The sequence below is a fragment of the Pyrgilauda ruficollis genome, unplaced genomic scaffold, assembly GCF_017590135.1.
Source record: "Pyrgilauda ruficollis isolate IOZ18807 unplaced genomic scaffold, ASM1759013v1 scaffold41, whole genome shotgun sequence".
Taxonomy (NCBI): domain Eukaryota; kingdom Metazoa; phylum Chordata; class Aves; order Passeriformes; family Passeridae; genus Pyrgilauda; species Pyrgilauda ruficollis.
In genome coordinates this window covers 1,998,071-2,022,053 of record NW_024525601.1, presented here as the reverse complement: position 1 = coordinate 2,022,053, position 23,983 = coordinate 1,998,071, and the positions used below count along the sequence as shown (strand labels likewise).

General features: G+C 40.1%; 2 protein-coding genes across 4 annotated transcripts; one reads left to right on the top strand and one right to left on the bottom strand.

Annotated features, from left to right (window-relative positions):
* Nucleotides 1-1,871: 1,871 nt before the first annotated feature.
* On the bottom strand, nt 1,872-16,481 carry CEP76 (centrosomal protein 76). Of its 3 annotated transcripts, none has more exons than XM_041477658.1 (12): nt 16,287-16,481; nt 14,833-14,988; nt 14,430-14,511; nt 13,839-14,063; nt 13,146-13,331; nt 11,334-11,431; nt 10,094-10,222; nt 7,473-7,664; nt 5,349-5,515; nt 4,139-4,472; nt 2,685-2,902; nt 1,872-2,220 (listed from the first exon to the last, which is right to left on the bottom strand). In XM_041477658.1, exons 1-12 carry the CDS (start codon nt 16,347-16,349, stop codon nt 2,082-2,084), a joined length of 1,989 nt encoding a protein of 662 aa, XP_041333592.1. In that variant the 5' UTR covers nt 16,350-16,481; the 3' UTR covers nt 1,872-2,081. The 3 variants fall into 3 exon arrangements, with proteins under 3 accessions (XP_041333592.1, XP_041333590.1, XP_041333591.1); XM_041477656.1 differs by having other exon boundaries at nt 13,146-13,253; nt 16,287-16,480; XM_041477657.1 differs by lacking the exon at nt 7,473-7,664.
* Nucleotides 16,450-23,627, top strand: PSMG2 (proteasome assembly chaperone 2). The gene is made up of 7 exons (XM_041477659.1): nt 16,450-16,606; nt 18,194-18,365; nt 19,141-19,199; nt 20,034-20,152; nt 21,427-21,600; nt 22,798-22,918; nt 23,274-23,627. The coding sequence occupies exons 1-7, from the start codon at nt 16,538-16,540 to the stop codon at nt 23,364-23,366; spliced, it is 807 nt and encodes a 268-aa protein (XP_041333593.1). The 5' UTR covers nt 16,450-16,537; the 3' UTR covers nt 23,367-23,627.
* The last annotated feature ends 356 nt before the right edge of the window (nt 23,628-23,983 follow it).

The window sequence follows — 23,983 nt, the reverse complement described above, 5'->3', positions numbered from 1 at the left end:
TACCGGGTCTGCCCTCCCAAAGCAAACACTTCCCCCGTGAAAGCTCCATCCTCGGCAGCAACAAGGTTGGAAGCGTCCAGGGTACACAGAGAGGCTAGCGAAGTTAAATCAGCTCAGTCTGGAAAGGGAACAACGAGGAACAACGATTCCCTCGTCAGCTGGGAACTGACGTCCCTGCCTCTGAACACACCTGGGCACCAGAAGGGCTCAGCCCTTCACGCCAGCTTTGCCCCAGGCAAACGAGCACTTTCACACAGAAAAACATCAGGCTAAATAAGCTGCAGCTCACACCGAACACTTCAGTTTCTATCTTTAGTGCTGTACCTCTCAGATGTGAAAGGAAAGTACAAATCCGCCGTTCGCACCGGATCCACTGGGAGCCGGGCGTGAGGGACAGCGGCGGGAGCGCCCCCTGCCGCGCAGGAGCGGCACTGCACCTGGGCACGGCCCCCGCCGCCGGCTTCAAGCAAACAGCTCCTTCCTCTCTTCCCGTTCCACTTCCAGCTCCTCTCTTCCCATTCCACTTCCAGCTGTACTCAATGCCCTGCTTTTTTCCTCTTTCCTCTTGTGTAACATACAGCGGTGCATACAAGATACAAGTGGTACCTAAATAACGCGTTAAATTTGGTGATATTCACCATGCAATATGATCCAGCTTTTCAGGCTATATTTAGATAGAAGGAAACTGGGGGAGAAATTGTACTTGTGAAGCTTTTATATATATATATATATAACATTCTATATGCTGTATAACAGGCAAACAAATGCATTTTTATCTTCCGAGCATTAAAAAAAAAAAAAAAAAAAAAAAAAAAAAAAAAAAAAAAACCACAACAGACTTGTAAAGTTAGCAGCAGGGCCAGTAAGTACATAATGTACTTATTAGAATCCTAAATTTAAAAAACCTCAGTGCTGCCATAGGAAGTATTTAACACCTCTTGAAGAAAAAAGACACAAATGGTGTCACACTGCTACGCTGCTGATTAAATGTACATGCAAAATGCCAACATTCACTCCTGCTGTATGTGTTGCAATATTCTCTAAGGTAAATTTTTTTAGTCCAGCAGCAGCAGAAAGAGTGGCATCTTTCTTACAAGGACAACCAAAGGAGGTGGTCATGGCCTATCACTGACACAGAATGGCTTCTACAGAAGGAACCAAACAGTTTCAGATTTTCCAGCCACAAGAAGAGATACCCAGAGTCCACATGGGGAAAAACCTGAGGAGTTTGGTATGGAAAAGTTCAGTAAGCCCAACAGCTTGCCATTTTGCAAAGCATAAAGACTTAAAGATACTCAGCAAAATCATCACCCACAGGTTTAAGACAGACAAAATCACAGATGGTTAATTAAGTACAGATCTGAGCATCAGAATCAGACAAAATCATGAATGGCTGTCAAGCAAAATGGCCTGGCTCCAACTTCTACCTCAGAAACTTCTTAAGGTAACAAGAGGCAAAAGACACCAAGTTTAACTACTTTATCTAACCCATCATAGCTATTCACATCTTCAGGTATTCAAGTCTTAATGTGTATTTTTGAAATAAATCCATATACTATTAAATTCACAGATTAACAAGTTTATCTGACTGAACTGTTCTCAGAAGCTGAATGTATAAGTTGCTGATAGATCCATGAGAGGCAGAAATAAATTTTGTTGTCTGAAGGACACATGCCTAAACACCAGTATTTCTGGATCTCAGTCACTCACAAAGTACACCTTATACACTACAGGGAAACGTGAGGTACAAAAAAGTCTCTTACCCTGCAGAGGTAAAGCAGACCCAAATAAACTCTTAAACCAATCAGAACTGCAAAAAACAAGTGAATATTTTTTGGACACATTTTAGTAACTTGACTCACACTTCTATAAATATAAAAAGTAACTTTTATTAAAAAGAATAAATTCTCTTTATAAATACAATCATTACTGTGTACACAATCCCCTTCAATACACACACTGTGGTATTCAAAATCAGTGGCATTTATATAAAATACTATATTAGTTTTTCATGGAATCATTTTACACCCACATACATTATTTTGCAGCGCTGAAAAGGTATGAACAGTTTGGGATTTTTTTCAAAGGACAGAGCGGTATTTACAGGCAAACATGATCCAAACAGCACACGCAGATTCAGGGTATGCAAACACTCGTACACGAACTGCAAGTCGCACTTGGTCTCCCCTACAACAGATTATTTCTTCACAAAAAGAAGACCTATATGACAAAAAGAAGCACAAGAGTAACAGACAATGCTAAGACATTGTTAGAGCTTTTAATTACACAGTGCAATTTTTTTAAAGTGTGACTAGCATTTAAGTAAAAATGAGTACCATGAGTCTGTCATTACAAATAATAATATCGTTCTATAGTGCAAGGGCTGTCGCCTTGGAGGAAAATGACACCACCACTGGCCATTTTTAACAAGTACAGAGAAATGAAATTAACTCCTCATTCTTCAATTTAACACACAAGAAGTCTATCACCACTGAATCGCCAATGTAACCTAAAAGCTCTGTACCTCATGATCCATTACACACACCACACCATTCTTCCTCCAGCTCTAACCTAAGGAAATTAATTTTCTTTAAAATTTATTATTAAAAAAATGAGTTGCAATTAGCAATTAAGGATTACTATTTAGTTTTAACATATATGTATATCTTTATACTTAAACTTACCGAAGACATGTGGCAAATGCTCTCCTGGCATTTCTGTGCACAAAATGGATGGGAAACCCTTTGAAGGTGTGACCATCAGGTACCGCTCTCCTTACGGCATCCTGAAACTCTTCATTTCCTGCAGAAACACCCGTTGTGCGTTCGAGCTCGTAGGCTGCTAATGCTTGTGACAACAGATAGGACAGCTGGTCATCCCACACAGTCGAAAGGCCAAGATCCTGGGAGGCAAGTCACAGAGCGATGACAACTGTGCAGAAGTACATCAGGATATGCCTGAACTTGCCTACTGTACAGATTCAAATAAATCCCAGAATCTTTATATTGACAGTTAGTGGCAGTGAATGAAGCAGTGAGATTTGTGTATTGACTCACACACCAGCTGGGAGAAGCAAACACCACCACCAGAAGCAAGTGACACCACAAGTATCGAACATTTATCAAGGAATAAAGTTAAACTATTATACTAAAACATAAGGCCAGCAGAGTTGAAACCAGATTTTTCAGCTACAGTATCTCTGCATTAAATGTGAGAAGATATGTATAAATACACAGCAAAAAATATGGAAAAGATCAACCAAAATTCACCTGACATTTTTTCAAATGTCTCGTGGAAAAGCCTTTCTGAAAAAATTATGCACAACAGCTCCCCGAAACACAAAGGCACCTTCTTTCTACCGTCCATCTTCCCACCACATATATGCACCTTCTTCCCAGCATCCCAAATACAAAGAAGTAGAAAAATCTTCTGTGTACGTATTTAACACTGCATGATACTCATACTCCGAGAATTACTTTGCCACCCTAAAGGCCGAGCATCATGTGGGGAGATAAAATAGAAACAATCCAAAAACCTCATTAAACACAGACATAAGCTAACAAGAACTTAAAATATCATTGCCTTCATGTCCAGCACAGGAAGTATATTTCTGGCACATTATCCCTTGTAAAAATCCTGGTAAAGGAGACAACTAACTTCTAAAAATAGCTCAGATTTTGTAAAGCAGTCAGAGTAAGATCACAAAAGCTGAAAGCCTGCTTTTATCTAGGAACCAGAAACATTTGTGCTGGATTGGCAAAGCCCACTAACAATCAGATTTCATCTTCCTGGTGCTTTTAGAGACCCCCTCATGGGTGGTCTGCAGGCGCCAATAAGCTGAAGATAACAGACCCAGAATGAGGGACAAAGGCAGTGTGGGGGGAAGAGCCCACACATGAGGCTATGGATCACCACGCCAAATAACTGTAAGTATGATGTCTAAACCAGCTCATTACAGTCTTCCCAAACATTTTTTTCAAGTTGTTTTACTTTTCCCATATCACATTTCTACAAAACCTGATAGAAAACACATTGCAAAGATACAAGTACGTGAACTAACAAATGGCTACCCAAAACAAGTATACAATTAACACACAAACCTCTATTACCATGACAGATCACTGCCAATCTTTCTCACCTTTCTGTGTTCAGAGACCAGTATCCTCAGCTGCACTTCCATCTCGTTGCTTGTTACAGCAGCATCTATTGTAGAAGCACACAGAGGAGGAGAAGGGGGAACTGAAGACGTTGCTCCAGGAGCACATACAGATTTTATTGCTTCTCCACTCATGGGTTTCCATTTGGATTCATCATGCAGGTCAAACACACACACCTCCACAGCATCAGAGGGTTGACAATTTCCAAAGAACTTTTCATGGTTGAAGATACAACCTATTGTGCGATATGGATACAGTGGCTTGGGTTGCTCAGCTAGGGGAGGGTCATCAGGGTTGATAGGTCTGTGGATGTACCTAGTCAAAAAGATTCAATTTCTTATTAATACAACTTCTTTCAAGGCAAGGTAAAAATATTTAGATGGGACAGATATAGCCATTTTTCCTTTAAAAATACAAACCAAGTTTGTCATCAACTTTTCCCCCCAAAATGGCATTAATTTGTTTACAGAAATGTAATTGCACATGCTTTGGAGGCATAATATATAATCAAATAATACATAATTTTTAGTCTTTAAATCTAGAAAAATAAGCTGTTTAATCAAGCAGTTAAATTTTGCAACTGTAAGAACATGCTTATACAGTTTCCCTGCTATTCATCACATTTAGAAAAATACAACTGCAAATGCTAATCACAGGATACACAAACAGTGGCAAAAGAGAATTGCTTGTTTTGAACATCAGAAAGAACATGTTCCAGAAGCTTTAGTACACCGAACAACTACATGTGCCCTTCTCAAATGACTCAAGCAGAGAGAAAATCTCAGAGAACTCAAAGAGATTTCTTCAGGGGGAAAAAAAGTAATGCAACACTGATTTCACTGATGAAATCAAGCAAAAAATACGGGTTCCTAAACAATCATGTCAGATTTCATCTCCTTTACAAAAGATGGCAGCAGTAACATTGATGGCAATCAGCTGCTACAAGACACAAAACAGTTGCCATACAGTCTTAAAGACACTGATATATTACAAACGGATTAAATACTTCCCCTCACACTGAATCAGTTATTTTCCAAGCAAAAGCAGTAGACAGAAAAAAAATTCAAAGACAAACATCACCTGGACTATATGACAGGATATGAAGATTTTAAAAAAAAAACAGAAGAGCAGAAATATCCTACACAAACCTCAAGATACACTGTTCTGTTCTCTTTTGTTCTTTTTACTCACCTATGTCCTGTTAAGCTCTCCCAAAAAGTAATTGTTCCATCAGATCCACAAGTCACTACCCAAGTATGGGGGACTCCTTTTGCTTTTGTTCCAACACACACAAAAGCTTCCAATCCAAACCCAAGAAGAAGACTGCACAGAAGATTAGCATGGTCTTCACAGTCACCCTAGACAGTAAATATTAATAAATATTATTAATAATAATAAAACCTTAAAGAAAGAAAATAGTGCTATTTATCAAACCACCATTTAACAAGTTATGTTACTCTCCTATTTATCTAAAGCATGTATCAAAAGTCAGGATTTTACCATTTAAACTAGACAAGTTTTAGCTTTCTGTAATAGAATAAATGAGTTAAAAATGCATGTTCTAATGACAGAGTGTTGACACTGTTTGTTCACGTATAGTGTATGATTAACATTAGGAAACATTTCTTATGATTACAGAGATTCAAAACCAGAATCTATTGACAATGACAACAAAAACAATGTTCTAAATAAATGTAAAAATATATATAAGGCAAATACCTGAGGCAAGACTAGAAATTACACAGTATTTTCACACAGTTAGGAATTTTTTCACTTAATAAAATGCAACTCTACTGGTATTTCACTTTCTTGAATGTGCTGTCCATCTTAGAAACTAGACCAAGATAAAACAAGGTCCCCCACAGATCTAACTGTAAAACAGCTGAGAATCATGTGCAGCTGTTTTTTTCCTTCAGTAAGAAAAACATTTATCTCATAAACACATTACTACCACTGATAATTCACAGAAAACAATTTCCAAATGCAATGTCTAATATCCTTTGTCTCTTGAGTTCTTTACAAATGTTAGCTGTAAAGTAAGAACAAAAGTTGCTCAAACAATGAAAGCTTCATAACACAAAGTACAGCATTCAGAAGCAGAACAGTAAGGCTTTTTAGTCAAATAACTATTCAGAATGTTGAAAAAGTAAAATTCAGAGTTCTTGGATGTATCAAAACAACACAATCTTGCCCTACCATAGCATAAAAGGGAAATATGCAGAAAGGTAGATTTAAACAAGTTTGTAGTGAACCTGTGTAATTTTAATAATACTATACCACTTTTCACAAGAAAAATAATGATCCAGCTGGTGTCTCAGGGGCTAAATTCAGTTATTTTCCATACAGATCTCCACTTCTGCCTTAAAGGAACACTTTTCTCTGTGCCTCCAAACCCAGTGGTCTTCCAAGTCCCTACTGCCATCTCCTCTGAAAGCCAGTGAGCAGCCAGAGCTGCCTTTATACAGCACCTACACATCATCTGATATTCGGAGACAGGTGCCGAAGCCTGTTCTACGTGGTCTTGGAGGCAGATCTAAAATCTGGGATACAGCTCCTGCTGCCCTGAACACATTTTTTAAATGCAAACACACCAGTGACGTTATTTTTGAAGGCAGAAGTATCTCCAGGGCAATGAAAAGTACTGACCATTCCAAAGAGGTATCAGTAAGTGATCACTATTACTTCTGCTCATAAAACAGAAGAGCTATAAATCAGAACCAGTTACAATTTGTTTTGCTTATTACAGTCACATGATATGAATGTCAGACCACCAAGAACTAAGCTGAAACTTGTAGTGAAAATTCCTATCTTGCAAAAACGGAACATAAAAACTGTCAGCGTATTTCAGCCCATGTATTGAATGAAGATCCTTCACCCAAACCAAACCCAAACCAAACCAAACCAAAAACCAACAAAAAAACCCCCACCAAATCAGCAAGAGACAAGAACCTAAAGAGACTTTTTCTACTCTTCCTGGATTAGTCCAGAATTTTAACTAGTGTCCTGCACAGTAGCAGCGATTCACTGGATGACAATAAGTGTTCTTAGAAATGCAACAGAAGAGAAGCAATTTCAGTGTCAAAGGCATGCACTGACAAATGGACCCCAAGTACAGTAGTAAAGGAAGTCTGCTCCAAAGCCATCTTGTCTACTATTTAGCACCTGCTCCTCTTTAAAAAAACCTCAAGCACGACTGTAACAGAACCTTCCAAATCTGATTTTAACGCACGCATTTGCAGCCCGCTTTAAATTCCTGCCTTCGGTTAGAGCAGGCCACCTGCCCCTCGGTGCCACGCCAGGGGCACTGTCACGCACCTTGTTCCTGCACAGGAAGGCGAGGAGCGTGCACCACTGCTCCTGTTTGCCGCCGCCGCCGCCGATGAGCGCGGCTCGCTCGTGGCCCAGGACGCTGACGAAGCGCGCTGCCTGCCGCGGCGTGTCCAGCAGCCGCCCGGCCCGCAGGGGTCTCACGTAGGAACACACGGGCCGGTTCACCCCGTTTTCATCCTGAACACGTCAAACGCGGTCGGTTATTGGCCGGCCGCGCAAGCGTCGCAAAACGTTAATCTGAGCTTACCTTTTCCCTCTGGGATGTATCCTCCCTGGAGTAAGGATAACTCAGAAACAGCACCACACGAAAATACCCCCAGAATTAGGACACAAGACCATTAAGACCACTCATTTAGAGAGATCACAGGTTTCAGTCTGGCTCTGTCACCCACAGGGCACTCTCGACTAAATGTCTGAACACCAGGAACAGCACAGGCTGCAATTAATTTTCTCAAACGGGTGAGGAACTGTTTATGCTCTACCCACTATTAATTTCCACATTATCAAGTATAAAAACAAGCCAGAACAAATCTCACATACCCATTTCCATAATGACCGCAAAAAAACCCTCCCTCAAAAACATTAAACATTCAGCAACTGATTCTAGAGTTTAAAAGGTGTCTATTTCCTCCTGAATTTGAATACTCTACCTCTTTGCATAACAGCAAGCAATAAAAATTACTCAAAATGAAGTAACTAGATCTATTAAACAATGAGATCTAGTAACTAGATCTAAACTAAGCAATAATACTAAGAATTTCTAAGTTCTTGTAAAAATTAAAAAATAAGATGACTTTTAAAAATCTCTTTTATTACATGCTGCAGGCAAATATTATGATTACCATCTATTAAAACTATTTCAAGGAACATAGAGGTCTTCTGTTCCGCACTGGGCTAAACTAGTACTTTTATGCTCATATATATATTTAAAAGGGATCAAAGCCTTCTGAATCTCTGCAGCTTCAGGAGATTATGGTCTCATATTTTTACTGTAGTCACAGATTGTCCCCGTTAAGGTTTTGTCAGGCTTTTCCAGCAAGCTGGTGGAAAAAAAAGCAGCATTTATTTGAGGCTGACTGGAATCCTGTTGAAAGCTATTTCACAGCTCAAAAGCAATTTAAAAAACCCCACAGGCAGGATTTATTTTTAAATTTTGTCTCATATATATAATGCCTGTTTCTGCATTACTCATCTGAAACTTGATGGTAACTAAATTATCAAACTAATCTAATAAAACTAATTTCTGTTCCCAGAAAGTTTTACTAAGATTTGCTATGCCCACTGGGAAACACAAGATAAGCTCTAGCAGGGGCCGAGTTCCTATCCAGTTTAATTATAGACCTTTTTCTCTTTATACTCTGCCCTGAAACCCTTAAGCCTTTGTATTGGATCTATTTGGAAGGGAGTTTGTTTTCTTCACAGCCCTATGGTGCTGTGTTTTAGATTTGTGACCCAAATGTGCTGTGAACACACCAGTGTTTTAGCTGCTGCTGAGCAGGGCTTGCATAGGATCACGGCCACCTCTGCTTCTCATTCTGCCACCACACAGGTGTAGGCTCAGGACAGACAAAAAGCTGGAAGGGGACACAGCCAGGACAGCTGACCTGATCTGACCAAAGAGATATTCTAGGCCATACAGTGGCACGCTCAGCAATAAAAACAGTGAGGGTGGGGAACAGACTTTTCTAAACTTGCCCCTGCTTGGAGACTATCAGGGCATCTGTCTGCTCTGGGAGAGGTGAGTGCCAGTCTTTGCATCACTGTTTTCCCTCTCTTCCTTCCTTGCGCTCTGTTACTGAACCACTTTTATCCCAACCCATGAACTTTTTCTTGCTTTTGCAGTTTTTATTCTTGCCCCCATCCCACTGATGCGGAGTGGGAGAGTGAGGGGGTGGAGGCTCAGCTGCTGGCTGGGATTTGGAAGTTCACGTCACTCCTGCGCACTCAGGGCACAGCCAGAAGGGACGCTGTTGCCTCACCAAAGAGGAGGCACAGATCGCTTCAGGGCACTGCTTTGAGGTAAGAAGTTACTATGGTAGGAAAATTGCTACTATGCAGGGTAAACTCATAGTATGAAAAATGCAAGGATCATAGCATTCCTTTCACTGAGGAACAGTTACTGAGGAGTAACTGATACAGTAATTTATCAGACTCAAGTAATTTTGACTGTAGTTTTGTGTGACATAAACCAGAGAGATTCATTGCAGATGACACAGAGTTCAAATATTTTCAGGATCTGTTCTACTACATCCAGGAAGTCAATTTTTTGTAACTGTTTCGTAACTCTGGTACAAAATAGTACCGGATTACCTAGTCTCTGCCATTTTTGAGTATTCAAGGACAAGACTGAGCAGGCTTTTTCACTTGGTACATCAGAGGTAGTCAGAGAAACCCTTCTGTCTGCATCGTTCTCTTAAGCTTCAATAGACAAACAGAAGTTCAGTCCTTACAAATTTAATTTTTTTGCACAATACACCACATTTACCTCTGACCTGAACATAACCACATGATAAATTTATACAGATTCCACATACACATAAAGTTCAAAATAAAACAAAAGGCTAACTCAAAGAAAGGACTGGTCTAAATTTGTAAAATTTACGAACCTGTGCAAAGATCTTTACCAGCCTTGCGTTGTGGGTAGGCCGGATCTGCAGGTATTCTCTCCACCACTGCTTAGCATACACAAGAAATAAACGTTCTTTTTCTGCTGTCTTCTGATGTTCCAAAGTGAACTGTAGGTAGGAAAAACAAAACCAATCCTACACATACTAATTCCAAACAGGAGAAAAAAGCCCATTAATGATGCCTTAAGTTTTAGCTTTCGTATTTTCCAGATTCTGTACTGCATTAGTATATAACTCTGAACTCATATAAAGTGTTAGCAAGTTCCCTTCACAGCTCAGTTAGACAAAACAATCCTTTTCCAGCCTGACAACCAAGGACACTGTTGAAGCTTCAGGCCCAAAAAGTACAAACAGCAGTGAATTGAGGAAAGCAATCCGAGAGGATGGGACTTCATAACCTGAAGCTGTAATTGGACAATTAACCCAAATATGTAAATGGACCAGAACTTATAAAAGTGTGAAAACTCGTGACCCAGGTCCATCTTGGGTGTAGCCATGGCCAGGCTCTTGCACTGCCCAAGGTGTAACCTTTGAAGCCTTTTTAATAAATACCTACTTTATTCCTTTAATACTGTCTAGCCTTTGTTCTAGGTAGCCTCTCAAGGCATCATACACAGTAAGCACATTAACACCACATCCTGGCATCTGTAAAATAAAGCTTAACATTTTAAGTGTGTCATGAGAATCCATGGTATTTCTAAATGGAAATCCAATTAGGAAAAACTTCAAGCTGTATTTCTTGTTTGTAGGTTCATATATTAGGCTTGACCAAGGTACTGTTCATTTTAAGTACTGCATTTCTGCACAGAAGGATTGCTTGGATTTCAATGTGCAGAAAAATATGTGCATGCACCTTCAGGCCAACATTTACTGGCTTTCCAAGCAGAATAGCTAACTTGAAATTACTGTTTCACATGGGAAAGAGCAAGCAAACATATATGCTACCTGAAGAAAATTAGATATATCCCATCTTTCTTTTTTCTTCAGACGTACAAGTAATTAGAAAATACAAGTAATTAGAAAAACCTATGACAGTAATATTTTGAGTAATGTTCAGTACAGACAAAGTAGTTGAAAAAAGGTAATTATATATGAATTTAACAGAAAAAAAAAGAAGCATTAAACATTCAAAAACCCCAGTCCTCAACATCTACAATTATATACTGAGCTTCCCCCCCACCAACAAAAGAATAAGTTAGCCCTCCCCAAAATTACTTACTTGAGTACTAGTTATTTCTGAAGAAAGTGTCTTATTAAGCTGCGGATACATTTCCAGTCTGATGTTTAAAACACCAACAGAAACCTTTGATTCTGTACCTTTGAAAGAAAATAAATTTTCATCAGTTCTCTCATATTCAATCTGCTTAGATTATTTCAGCCAGGCAGGGGCAAACCATTAAAATATATGTTAGCCTTATATAATCACAAAAAGTAACTAAACTGCTTTCAACATAGGCAAAGTGGGAATCTTTATTTAAATTTCAAAGTCAAATGAAGCTGTAAGAAAGCATAATATACGAAAAAAAGCACTGATGTCTACATCCAAACAATTATCCAAGGTCCTATTTGCAGCCAGTACTTGGACATATGAGATGAATTCTGGAATGGTATTCTAGAAATGTCTAGAATAAGCATCTAAAATCATGTCAAAAAATCACACACTGTAAATGTGCCTATTTCTTCTGATTACACAAGTAGCTCAAATTTAAATAGGTGGAAACAAGTGAAGTTCATCTTCCCCCAGGACACAGTTCATTAATGAAGGACTCTGGCTGTCATACAAAGAGAATAATTAACTTAAAAAAACTTCCCAAAACAACAAACAAATGAACAGCAACCCCCCTGATGCTGAAAATTTTAAATTACATAAACAACAATAAGCATTACAAAACAGATTACAGATGGGTCCATAAGCAATACAAGCAATGGAAACCTCACGTAGTAGTTTATGTGCTTATCTGAGATGGCAGCATCCTTTGATGCTCTTGATTCATTTTGTACAATGATAGGATTTTGAAGAGGAGAAAAAGCACTGGATTTATTGGACTGATACTTTATTACTTGGAAAAAAACTAATGAGAATTAAATTTAACTTGCTCCATAACCCATCCAAGAATTAAACCCAACTAATCTGTTATGCATTTCCAATTCATTATAGAAAATTAAAATCAGAGTGGCCTGGGCTGGATGGGATCTTAGAGATCATCTATTTCCAATCACCCTGCCATGGGCAGGGACACTTCCACAAAATCATGTTGCTCAGAGTTCCATCCAGCCTAGCCTTGAACACTTCTCAGGATGTGGCATTCACAGCTTCTCTGGGCAACCTGTTCCAGTGCCTCACCACCCTCCCAGGAAAGAATTTCTTCCTAAAATCTTATCTACATTTACTCTCATTCTGTTTGAATCCATCCCCCCTTGTCCTGTCATTACCTGCTCCTGTAAAAAGTCTTGTAGGAAGTCATGAGAGACCTCATCTTTATTCACTAAATCATATCCTAAAAACTTGGGCTGGAAGTGCTGAGAAGAGGACGGGGGACAATGACACATGAAAATACACACGTGTACTAACTGTTTCAGAAAACACACTTCCAGCCACTGGGATAAACGGGAGCAGAGCAGAGATCCCTTTCTCCAGCAACTGTTAGTTTGCTATGAAAGGCACACAGGCTGAATTTTACTCCCCAGTGCACTGACCAGATATATTCCTGGAGATGAACTACTGTATTTTTGGTTGGTTTGTTTGAGTCTGATAACGTAACCAGGTTTTACAGACAATCAATAGTGGGAATTCCCAGACACAAGAACCATTTCTACATGGCATTTGGAATACTCATTTTTAGCAGCTTGGTAAGAGAAAAATCTGACCATTAAGTCTTCTAGGCATTTTCTAAGGATACTTTACAGTTACTTCTGAATTTAAGAAAAAAATGAACTAGATCAAAAATACTGCTTTAAGCTTGTAAGCAAGCTCAGTACCCAATATTTTAAGTCCTCGTGTCCTCGTAATATGCTTATTTTTCATCCTTACCTACACCCAAGAGTTCCACAGCAACATTTGTTACGCCATTCTCTGCAGCCAAGACAGACCTCCACTCCAAGAAATAGGATGCTACCAGTGTGGTCTCACCAAATGTGTCTGTTTTGATCAGAACCATATGCACTGGGTCACATATAGATAACATAGTGGTTGCATCCACCATCTTGCTCCCGTCACCTGCAATTATTAAACCAAAATAAGACAGCAAGAATATTGTCATCCCAAGTTCTCCACAGAATTTTAAAACAGTATGCAACAAAATGCAATGTCTGTAGTAAGTATAAAGAGGGATCTTGAGTCAGAAGTGTAAGCAACAGTCCCATCTCTAAAATCATACTCATTTTAGGACAGAGCTACAGAGAGACTACAGAGAAGATAAAATTATTTTTGTAGTTGAGTACTGCAATGTAACTAGTTCCGATACACAAAAAATTAAAATGGAATTAACATTTAAGAATTTACAAAGCTGGTCAATTTCAAGTTACTTTAGAGCGAAAAAAAAGGAAAAGAGCAAGAGCAGAGAAAGATCTACAAGTGGCATAACCCAATAGAGTAATCAGTTTCCTCAGGAACACATGACAAAAAACAGGAAAGAAATCCATGAAATAATATCAAACATATTTCACAATAACTCTTAGGGAAAAATCCCAACAGCATCAGTTTTAAACCCATAATATTCCTTACCTAGGCTATCCTTGTGTATTTCAAGTAGAAAACCATCCTGAAAATCTGGCTCACAGGCACAGGGTACAGGTTTGGAACGGAAGCGCTGGTTTCGAAAATGTAAACACAGAGTGAAGGTAGAACAGATCTGGCCAGGCAGAGGCTCTGGTTCCTGAAGATGTTCCAGAAAAGCTTTTCCACCCAAAACCTGAAGGTAAAGATACCTCCGTGTTGGGTCAATGTTAGCTGTAAAGCGTAGCAATAAAAATGAAGAGACTACAAACAGATCTTAGAAAGCTTAATTTGTTAAATATCAGCTAACTAACAGGAGACTAACAAAAAAAGAAACTTCTGTGAAACGTGCTTAGGAGAAAGTGATTTTAAAATATAAGGAAGTTATCTTAGTGTAAAGTAAATTAAATAATAATAAATCATATTTAATGCAACACTGATTGCTGCTGCTTACACAAGTTTACTCCCTGTGGATAAGCAGAGGTAACATCCACCTTTATGCCAGTTCACACTGGATTACTGATTCAGAGTGCAAAAATCACAGACTTCAAATTTGTTTCAAAACTATGATCCAAGCATTTAAATAAACAAGAAACATACTTTTTTTCAAAACTGGTGGTTCTCTGTCAACAAAATGTGTTGATGGTTTCAGAGCTGAAGCCCTCTCCGTTTCGTTCACATCCTGGAATTACAATTAAGACTTTTTAAGGACTCAAGGGATGCAACAGTGCTCTTACCACAGTCTTCTAAAAATTAAAGGATCCTCCATTTCATCTGAATGTCATTCCTTAGGTATGCTCCCTTCTAAAACGGAACAAATATTTTCAATGCAGTATTATCACCCAACCAACTTCAGCATATGCATTAATCTTCTCTGCTCCTATGTCTTAAATCAGTAAGGTCCTTACAAACCTCCAGAAGCAGCACAGTTTCACTTCGTCAAAACACCCACATCAGTAAGAAGAATAAGCAGAAATACTTCCCCTCTTAAAAAGCTACTTACAGTTACAAATTTAAGTTCCTTCATAACATCATCAATGATTCCCCGCTGTCTTAGGGCTCTTATCAGATCTTCTGTGGACAGCTGCTGATGCTCAGGTGCCAGCTCTTCTCGTATAGTCTCAGCAAGAACTTCTCGTATCCTCCCATGGACATCCATCTGAAAGAAAATTCATTATGTGTTACAAACCCCAGCCCTCTCTATGGCAGCAGGTACAACTTACCAATTAAGTCTGTAAGGCTAAGGGGGTTTTCCTAGGAACACAGAAATAACTATATCAAAATACTGATCCTTGCAGAACTAATCAAATGAGCCACTACTTTACAAAAGCAGCTCCCAGTAAAAAAAAATTACAAGCATACAAAACCTAGGCATTTTCAGTGCTCTTTGACAGCAACTCATCTTGAACCTCCCTCCTTACAAAAAGGTCTGCAAATCCATCAATTACAAAATGGTTGCTGTTCTGACTTCTCGTCTCCCTCAAAATTCAAGCTTAATATCATACTTCCTAATTTTTTAAGGGGAAAAAATATGCTTTTATATAGGTAAGGCACAAAAGTAGTAGATCTCCCTTGCAAGCTTTCCCTATGCTCAAAGGGAAGTCTGAGCACGTCTACCCATCATCTGAGCTGTGAAAGCAGATGGATTTATAGAGCTGACTCTCACACTGGAAGGATGTTAAGGACACAGCCACAGGGACCTGAAACAGAATCACAGAACGGCCTACCTGGAAAATACCTTAAAGATCATCTCATTCCAAAGCCCCGGCCATGGGCAGGGATACCTTCCACTGGATCCGGTCACTCAGAACCCCACCCAGCCTGGCCTTGAATACTTCCTGGGATGGGGCATCCACAACTTCTCTGGGCAACCTGTTCCTGTCCCTCAGCACCCATCACAGTGAAAAATTCTTCCTAATATCTAATCTAAACCTGCTGTCTTTCAATTTGAATCCATCTCCCCTTGCCCTGTCACTAGACACTGGTAAAAAAGTCTGTCTCCTTTCTCGCAGGCTCCCTTCAGGTACTGGAAGGCTGCTATGAAGTCTCCACGGAGCCTTCTCTTCTCCAGGCCGCACAATCCCAGCTCTCTCAGCCTTTCCTCGGAGCTGCCTCCCTCTAATCATCTTGCTGGCCTCCTCTGGACTCGCTCCAAGAACCGCGTTCTCCTGTGTCACAGGCAGGAATATCCACCACTGCACTAACAAGCGATATAGGAGTTACAGCCTTCTTATTTATTTCCCGACCAGTTCAAGACCCTCGCTCAAAAAGCAACACGAAAGCGACCAAGCGGCGCCTGGGAACCACCTGCAGCCACCCAAGTTGGGAAAACAAAGCGGGGCGCGCTCCGCCACCGCCTCAGCGGGCGCTGCCGCCACCCGCGGCCGGGTGACACCGGCACGGGGGCCGGCACAGATTCCTGAGGGCCAAGGGAAGTCTCTCCGGCGCCGGTCCCACCTTGAGCAGCTGCTGGTGGATGATCTGCTTCAACTCCGAGGCTTTCTCCGGCGGCAGCGACATGGCGGAGCCGCCCGGGAACGAGCCCCAACCGCCGCGCAGGCACCGCGGGCAGCGCCGCCACCGCCCCCTGGCGGCAGCACGAGGCTGCGGCGTCCGCGCCCTGCTTCCTTCCTTCCTTCCCTCCCTCCCTCCTTCTTCCCTTCCTTCCTTTCTTCGCTGCCTGCTTCTCTCCTCCCTTCCCGCCCGGCATGTTCATTCCGTGCGACCGCGGCGGGGGTTCCGCCGACCCCGACTTTAAAGGCTTCACTCTGCTCATGGTGAGTCACGCTCCTGCTTCCCCTTTTCCCCGCTCTCGGCGGGTTTGAGGGGTCGCTGCCCCCGGTCCCTGTGCTGAGGGCTCCGCTCCGCTCCTGTGGGACGGGACACGGGGGGTTCTGGTGTCGCTCCCTGCCCTGCCCGAGGGTCGTCCCTGGGAACTTGGCCGCGGGATAAGCGGAGAAGGCGCAGGGCAGGCGGTGTGTGTGGAATCTGTGGGGTGTTCTGCCGGGGGAAAGAGGGTTTGGAGAGCTCTGTGTGCAGCAGAGCTCAGCGCGTCTTCTCCGTTTCTGTCAACTTCTCCGTCCTCAGAACCCCGGGTTTGCCCCTGTCAGGACGATCCGTGCCGAGCTGCAACAGCTGTATTTTATTTTAGAGTAATAGCTATGTGCTATTTCGGAGCTATGGCTATATGCTGTTGCTCTAAAAATTAATGTGCTTTATGTGCTTTTACTGCATTTGCAGCACGCGTGGGTTGTCACTGCAATAAAATCTTGGGGTTTTTTTTTTTTCATTTAGATGGGATATATAAATGCTTCCAATGTTAAAAAAAAAATCTGCTACATTTAAATCTCGGATTAGGATTGTTTTAGGAAGTGTTTTTATCGCCTTCACACATGGTGTGCCATCAGTGTCAGGTCATTGTGGGACCAGAGCTCCAGCGCAGGCTGCGGAGGGGCAAACGCCGTCACTTCTCCCCTTGCTGGGTTACCTGCAGGAGCCCATCGCTTCCCCGGCAGGGCTGCACAGCCCGGCATGACTGTGCAGGCTGCGCAGGAAGGCATTCCCGGTCAGCTGACAAGCAGCAGCAGGAAACACATCACTGCCGAGCTCCGCGCCGGGGGCTGCCGGGGAGCGCGGTGCCCGCCGGGGCGAGCGGACACTCAGTGCCTCCCTCACCTTCTGTCAGCCTCGAATCCGCTGTCTTTCCCCCGTGGGCAGCAGCAGCAGCAATTCTTAGGTTTGATTACAGATTAGAGGAAAGACACCGAACGTTTTATGGTTGTCTTTCTGTAATAGTTTCTTTGGAAGGACACAGACCCTTGACTTTCTCTTTCCGTGCCATCATATTAGCTCAGTATGTTAGGTCAGTATCTGCCCCGATTGATGATAACCCGCAGCAATTCCTATGAAATTAATTTAAGGGGGCGCTTATAATTTTTTTTCTTAAAAAAATGAGAAACAACCTACTCTTTTCTATGAGTCAGTCTGAGATTTAGAGGCTTAATATGTAATACCAGAGCTGCCTTTGGGCATCATGTGAGCTTTGCCAGTCTCACATCAGTTGCTTGAGTGGCTTTTACCTACTCTCAATGCAAAATTGTGGAAAAAGAGGTGAGTTTCCAAGCTGTTCTTTCAATTTACAATGAGACAGGATTATTCACAGAAGTGGCCAGGATGTTTTTTGTCGGACGGAGACCAAATCCTGTATTTACCAATTCTTCTGGTAGGAAATAGTCACCTTTGCCAGAGGATGAGCAGCCACTTTTAGAAATCATGTTTGACCAGATTTTAAGCTTTCACAATTTGAAGAACACCTTATGCCATCCATGAAGCACAGTGTAATTTGGTTCATTCTGTTACTTCAGCCAGCAGTGTCCGTGGGGAATGTCGGTCAGCTGGCAATAGATCTGGTGATTTCCACACTTGACATGACTAAAGTTGGTTACTTCTACACCGATTGCCTGGTGCCAATGGTTGGAAATAACCCATATGCAACAGCAGAGGAAAACTCAGTGGAGCTGAGTATAAATGCTGAAGGTGGGTATTGAATGCTGAAGGTATTTGCAATGGGCATAAGATGCAAGAACATCACATTTACTTTTTTTGTTCTTGTTAAATTTTTCTGATGTGCTTAAATTAAGGGCAGTAACAACAGCTGCAGAAACCTACAGATAGGAATGGATTTACACTTCACAAAGGAAACTGTTCCTGTTGTTATTTTGGAAAACCAATTTGACATTTGGAACCAGTAAGAAATGTTGAATTTGAGCCATATTGTAGTGCAGTAAAAACTCTGTGTGGTGTTAATCCAAAGCAATATCAAGTGTGCATATACTTAAAAAATTATTGGAATACAAGTTGAATTTTTGATTTAGAAGGATACTTATCCACTCTTCTTCTTTCCTATATACCTCTGCCTTTTTCCCTATGTAATGTTTCTCCCACTCCCCTGACAAATTCTTAATTTCTTTGCCTACATTGATCATTGTATCTTTTTTTTTACCCTCTTAAATCACAGAAATCTCAGAATAATATGGCAGTCTTTGCAAAGATAAATACGTTATCTGAATAATTATAGGAGGCAAATCCTCATATATGTTTCATAATTCAGTCCTTGAATTTAGTACAACTGATAGTACAATGCACAGAAATATGTGTTTTTAACACGTGGATGTCATCTGGTTTCCCCATATGAATTGATAGCTGAAAGATTTACTATCCTGAAGTTTGTAAATGGGCTAATTCTTGATATATTTAAACCCAGAGCTCTTTCTCAGTTTCTGCTTAATATGACAATGATTTCTTCTTGTAGTGTACTCCTTACCTTCAAGGAAACTTGTGGTTCTGCAGATCAGATCACCTTTTATAAAGGTATGTATGTTCACTGATTGTTCTTACTTCACTCTTTGGTTTGAATAGTTCTGCTGGCAAATACAAAGTGGCCTGGCAAAAGTATTTTTCTACTTCATGCTGGAACACCTCCTGCAGTTGGTAAAGTTTTACTGATTTCTGCATTCATTGAGGCATTTTATGTCATCACTTTCTGCATTTTGTTTTTCCAATCCCCACAACAGCTGTCTGTGTTGGTAGATTTTAGTGTAATTATCTCCTTTAGTTATTAAGAGTCATGAAAATACAAAATGGTCTGGGTTTTGTCTGTTTATTTTTTTCCTTTACATTTATTATTTTTCTGTGTTCTTTGTAATAGCTTTATTTTTGTGTGTCATGTGATTTAATTATTTCATAGTATTCTAGATTCATTTTAACAGTGCTCATTTGGTAAAAATGAGGAATTTAGTATTACTCATTAACTGGGGAGTGGCTATAACTTAAAATAAGCAGAATGCCATTACAGAAAAAAATTTTGTGGTGCAGTGTCTTAGCCGTTCAATGTGTGGAAAAATTCTGTGTGATCCTGCCATCCCATCTTGCTCTAAAGCTTTTTCCTTTGGTGTTAATGGCACACAAAACAGGTGGTACTGTTGTTGTTGACATGGTCTTAATGATAATTCTTGTAATTCTACGTGTAGTTTTGCTTAAGTAAACAACCAGGGCAGTTCTCTGCTTTCTAATAATATATCTGGAGCTGAAGACTAAGTGGATATGAGGGATAATTTACATCACTGCTAAACATTATACATAACACCTAGTATTGTTAAGGACACATTAAATGTTTCACTTTTTTGTCTGTGTCTTTGCATAAAGAACAAGTACAGGCCATTCTGTGAAACCCTGCTTTCTTGGGTGAAGAGCAGCAAATGTGCCAGGGTTGTCCTCCTGTCCAGCAGCCACGCGTACCAGCGCGACGATGAGCAGCTTCTGGGGTATGTTTGTGTCCTTAAAAAGACCTAACTGATGTTTCTGGGGTTTTTTGACTGACATATTTCCCTCTACTTCCATGTCCTGAGTACTTTTGCTTACATGTGTGCATTGGTCATAAAATGCATAGTATATTGTTAAAACATGACATATTGCAGGATAAGTCACTGAATTTTCTGGGTTACTGCTGTTGAAAGTACTGATCAAATGAAAAGCTGTAAGCAAATTGCACTTAGCCTGCATTGCTTCAGTTTTAATTTCCAGTGGCTGCAGGCAATGTCAGGGATTAACTGCTGACGTACAGGTCACAGGTTAGATTTTTAATAGTTGATAGCAGTATTGGTTTGTTTCTGACCTCTTTGTCATCATTCTAGATTTGAAAGGTTTTCTTTGACACAGTAAGTTGCCATTCTTTTTTTTTTTTTTAATAGGAAGTTATAATTTATTATTTGTTGGGAGGCAACTGCACGGATGCAATTGCAGTAATTTTTTGCTAGATATTACCCATCCAAAAGACAGGCATTTCTTGATGATTGAGGGCATCATAATTGGTGATTTAATGAGAAACAAATAAAATTAATATTTCTGCAGTTGTTATCCTCAGGCTCTAAAAATGTATAGGGCCTCAAAGGACGTTTAGATCTATGCACGTCCCAGATATAGTGGTAGATCCACACAGTTGCAGGATGGCCAGCTAACATGGAATTAAATGAGTTACTTGATGAGGTCTAAGTCATAAGTTGTGATTTAAACCTTCCCAGCTCCCTCAGCACCACAGAACAACTCCCTTATAGCAGATTTACTAATGAATGAGGGTAGTGTATTCAGAAAATACTTTTAACTTGACTAAAGTCTGAATGTATTAGTAGTGTGAGCTTACTAAAAATACTGTACCATGGTGAAGTCCAAGTTTACCCAAACAGATTTTGAATTAATCACCTCCTGTCTGAAGGAAGAAAAAAGCACATTTTATTTGTAAATTATTTTAACAACCATAAGCAGTTTCCCTGTTTAGGTGCTTATGTATTTGGCACTTGCCAGTTAACTGAGCCCCTGAAAGGGTACCTAAATTCTGTTTGTGGCATAAAGTTGAATACTTTGTACAGTTTTGAGGCCACAGACTTACTTTCTAACTTTGATCTGAAGAGGGAGACAATGTCAGAGCAGTTCTTCCCTGCAGGTGTGAGGTCCTCAGTGCTGGCACCTTCTGTCTGCCACAAGTGATAGCTGGGGCAGTGTCCTTCCTTGGCAGACTGAATGCATCCTTGATTGTTTCTAGGACACCACTGCGCTACCTGCTCACACCTGATCTGGAGAAAGCAGTTGGAGGCCGCATGAAGGAGCTAAACTGGAAAGAAATGGAAAAAGTAGCAGCTTATCCTGGAATAAATAGTACAGACAAAGTTCTGCATATACCTGGAGGTGGCATCACAAAACTATTGTTTACTGAGAGGTGAGTTGCCTAAAGATAAGCACAGAAAGATATCAGAAGTCTTGTTTTTAGTACTTGGGTAAAATTATCTTCTAAACAGCTATGTTACAGGAAAAGAAAAGTCCTTCTGTTTATAGAACAGGGCTTTATAGGAATAGAATTTCTTTCAGGTCAGGCCCATAATAAGGAGGAAGAAAAGTAGGGAGTCCTGGATCATGAAGTTAGAATAAGATAAAAATACAATGGAATAGGCTAAAGGAAAATAATAAAGTCTTTACAGTTATGATCACAATCAATCTGGTATCTGATATTATCCACACCACAAGTTGTAAATAGTAGAATTCCTGTATCTGTGCTACTTTAACTAAAACTGTTTCCTGAGGCAGATGGTTCCAACGTCAGTTATACAAAAAACCCAAAAACTCACAAACAATTCTGAGTGCTACGAATGTGTCAAGATTTCAGGGCCAGCAAAAAAATTAGATGAGTGGGGGTTTTGTTAAAAGGTGTGTGCATCAGAAGTTGTGCTGAAAGCTGAGTTTTTAATTTTAGAAACTAATACTCATTTATAGCACAACTGTGTGGTTCTGCAAAAGATGCATTGTGTCAGGTGGAAAATTTACTTTTATTTTTTAATTATTACTTTTGACACCTGACCACACTGTTGCATTCAACAGCAGCAGAGTTACTAATGCCATGCTTACATTTATACTGACTTCAGAATGGAAACAATACACAATTGCAAAAGAAAAAAACTGCCAGGACTTGAGGTAAAATAATTTAAAATAACCATCTTAATATCTAAATTAAAAAATGAGAATATTCTGAGTGAAGTAGCGATATGCAGCCTGCAAAACTCCTGGTTTAAAATACACAGCAGGATAAGGAGTGGTTGTATCAAAGGATGTGTACAGCACCTCACCAGCACAAAAATGCAAACTAAGTATGTAAAAGGCCTGCATACTCTTGCAAGATGTAGGATTCTTGCCTTGCAAAGTAAAGAACAAATTCAAGACTAAGCAAAAAAGTATGAAGTGTGAAAATGTTATCTAGGAAATCTGGAGGGAAAAAAAATTAAAATATATATATCCATGCATTTTTCCTTTTTGGTTTTGGCTTTTCACAAGATACACACATATTGTTGGTGCTCTTAATACATAAATATAATTATCGTGGATCTAAAAACTAAATATAAATGCATGCTCATTTTTCTTGCAGCTGCTCAGAGGGAATCCAAATGGCAGTTCTTCTGAAATTTTGCTCAGAAGGAGACAACATCCCTGATGCATTTGTTCTTGTTAACTATCTTAATGAATGGCTCCAGCTAATTAAAAGTGAAGTAAGTACTGTTGGATCTAAAGTTCTTGCTGTCATATTTTATATCCATTATTTTCATTTTTCTTCAGTCCAGATGGGTTCATTTTGGCTCTTGGTCATCAAGAATATGCCAAATAAAATATATATTTGTATTAAAATCTCACTGGGAGTTTTCCCACCTGAAACAACAAATCTGAACACCAGTTCTTTTGTTTGACAGGTTTGGGCAAAAATTGTGTAAAGGTTTGATTGAGTTCTCTATTCCAGTACCCTTCTCTAAAACAACCCACCGTGACACATTTGTACTGCTGCCTATTATTTTAATATCCAGTTACATCATTACTACTTAAAACTTAATTTTTCTGGGTTTGTTGCAGAACAACAATTCCACAGATCCGTCTTCACAGTGGAAGATACCGAGTTCTTGGCGCCTACTTTTTGGCAACGGTCTCCCACCTGCCCTCTTCTGATCAGCTCTGAGCTCGCTGTGAGTCACGTGTGCGATTGTAGATGTCCCTTGAGGTGGTGATTACACAGTAATTGCCAAGGAGCAGCAGCTTGCTTTGGTGTCTACATAAATGCTTTATTTAAGAAAAATTACTTTTGTGTATGTGGGTAGCTAAAGAAATTAAGGTAACTTTCACAAACTCACCAAAGAAATATGTTTTGTACAGTTGTTTATGGAGTAACTTTGGTTGGAAGTTTTTTCTAATAAAATATTTTTTAAGAAACTTTTTTCCCTGATTAAGTGTTACTGCCATGGACAAGCTTAAGGTGCTCCTTTTTAATGTAGCTGAGAACTGAGAGCAATGTGTAGGCATGGATTTTCTTGGAGGATAAAACTATCCACTTCCATGTCAACTGTGGATCTTAACTTTTTTTTCAAGACTTCCTGGTGAGGTAAGTGAACATCAGAAGTGATCTGGTTTTGCCTTCTTTTCCCAGTGATGTTGTAGTAGCTTCAGCTGGGGAGACTGGGAGACTGCAGTGTAACAGCCTCTTCTGTCTTTTCTGCCTATATAGAGTTGTAAACAGTGTGGGTTGGAAGGGATTCTGATCCAAGGGATCCTCTAGTTCCAATCCCACT

Bases quoted from the DNA above. Each gene is read 5' to 3' on its own strand.
- CEP76 (XM_041477658.1), bottom strand. From the start codon at position 16,349: ATGTCGCTGCCGCCGGAGAAAGCCTCGGAGTTGAAGCAGATCATCCAC. The intron at 14,989-16,286 runs GTGGGACCGGCG...ATTTTCTTTCAG, and splicing joins TCCACCAGCAGCTGCTCAAG to ATGGATGTCCATGGGAGGAT. The intron at 10,223-11,333 runs GTAAGTAATTTT...TCCTACCTACAG, and splicing joins CAGAAATAACTAGTACTCAA to TTCACTTTGGAACATCAGAA.
- PSMG2 (XM_041477659.1), top strand. From the start codon at position 16,538: ATGTTCATTCCGTGCGACCGCGGCGGGGGTTCCGCCGACCCCGACTTT. The intron at 18,366-19,140 runs GTGGGTATTGAA...TTCTTCTTGTAG, and splicing joins GCTGAGTATAAATGCTGAAG to TGTACTCCTTACCTTCAAGG. The intron at 20,153-21,426 runs GTATGTTTGTGT...GATTGTTTCTAG, and splicing joins GACGATGAGCAGCTTCTGGG to GACACCACTGCGCTACCTGC.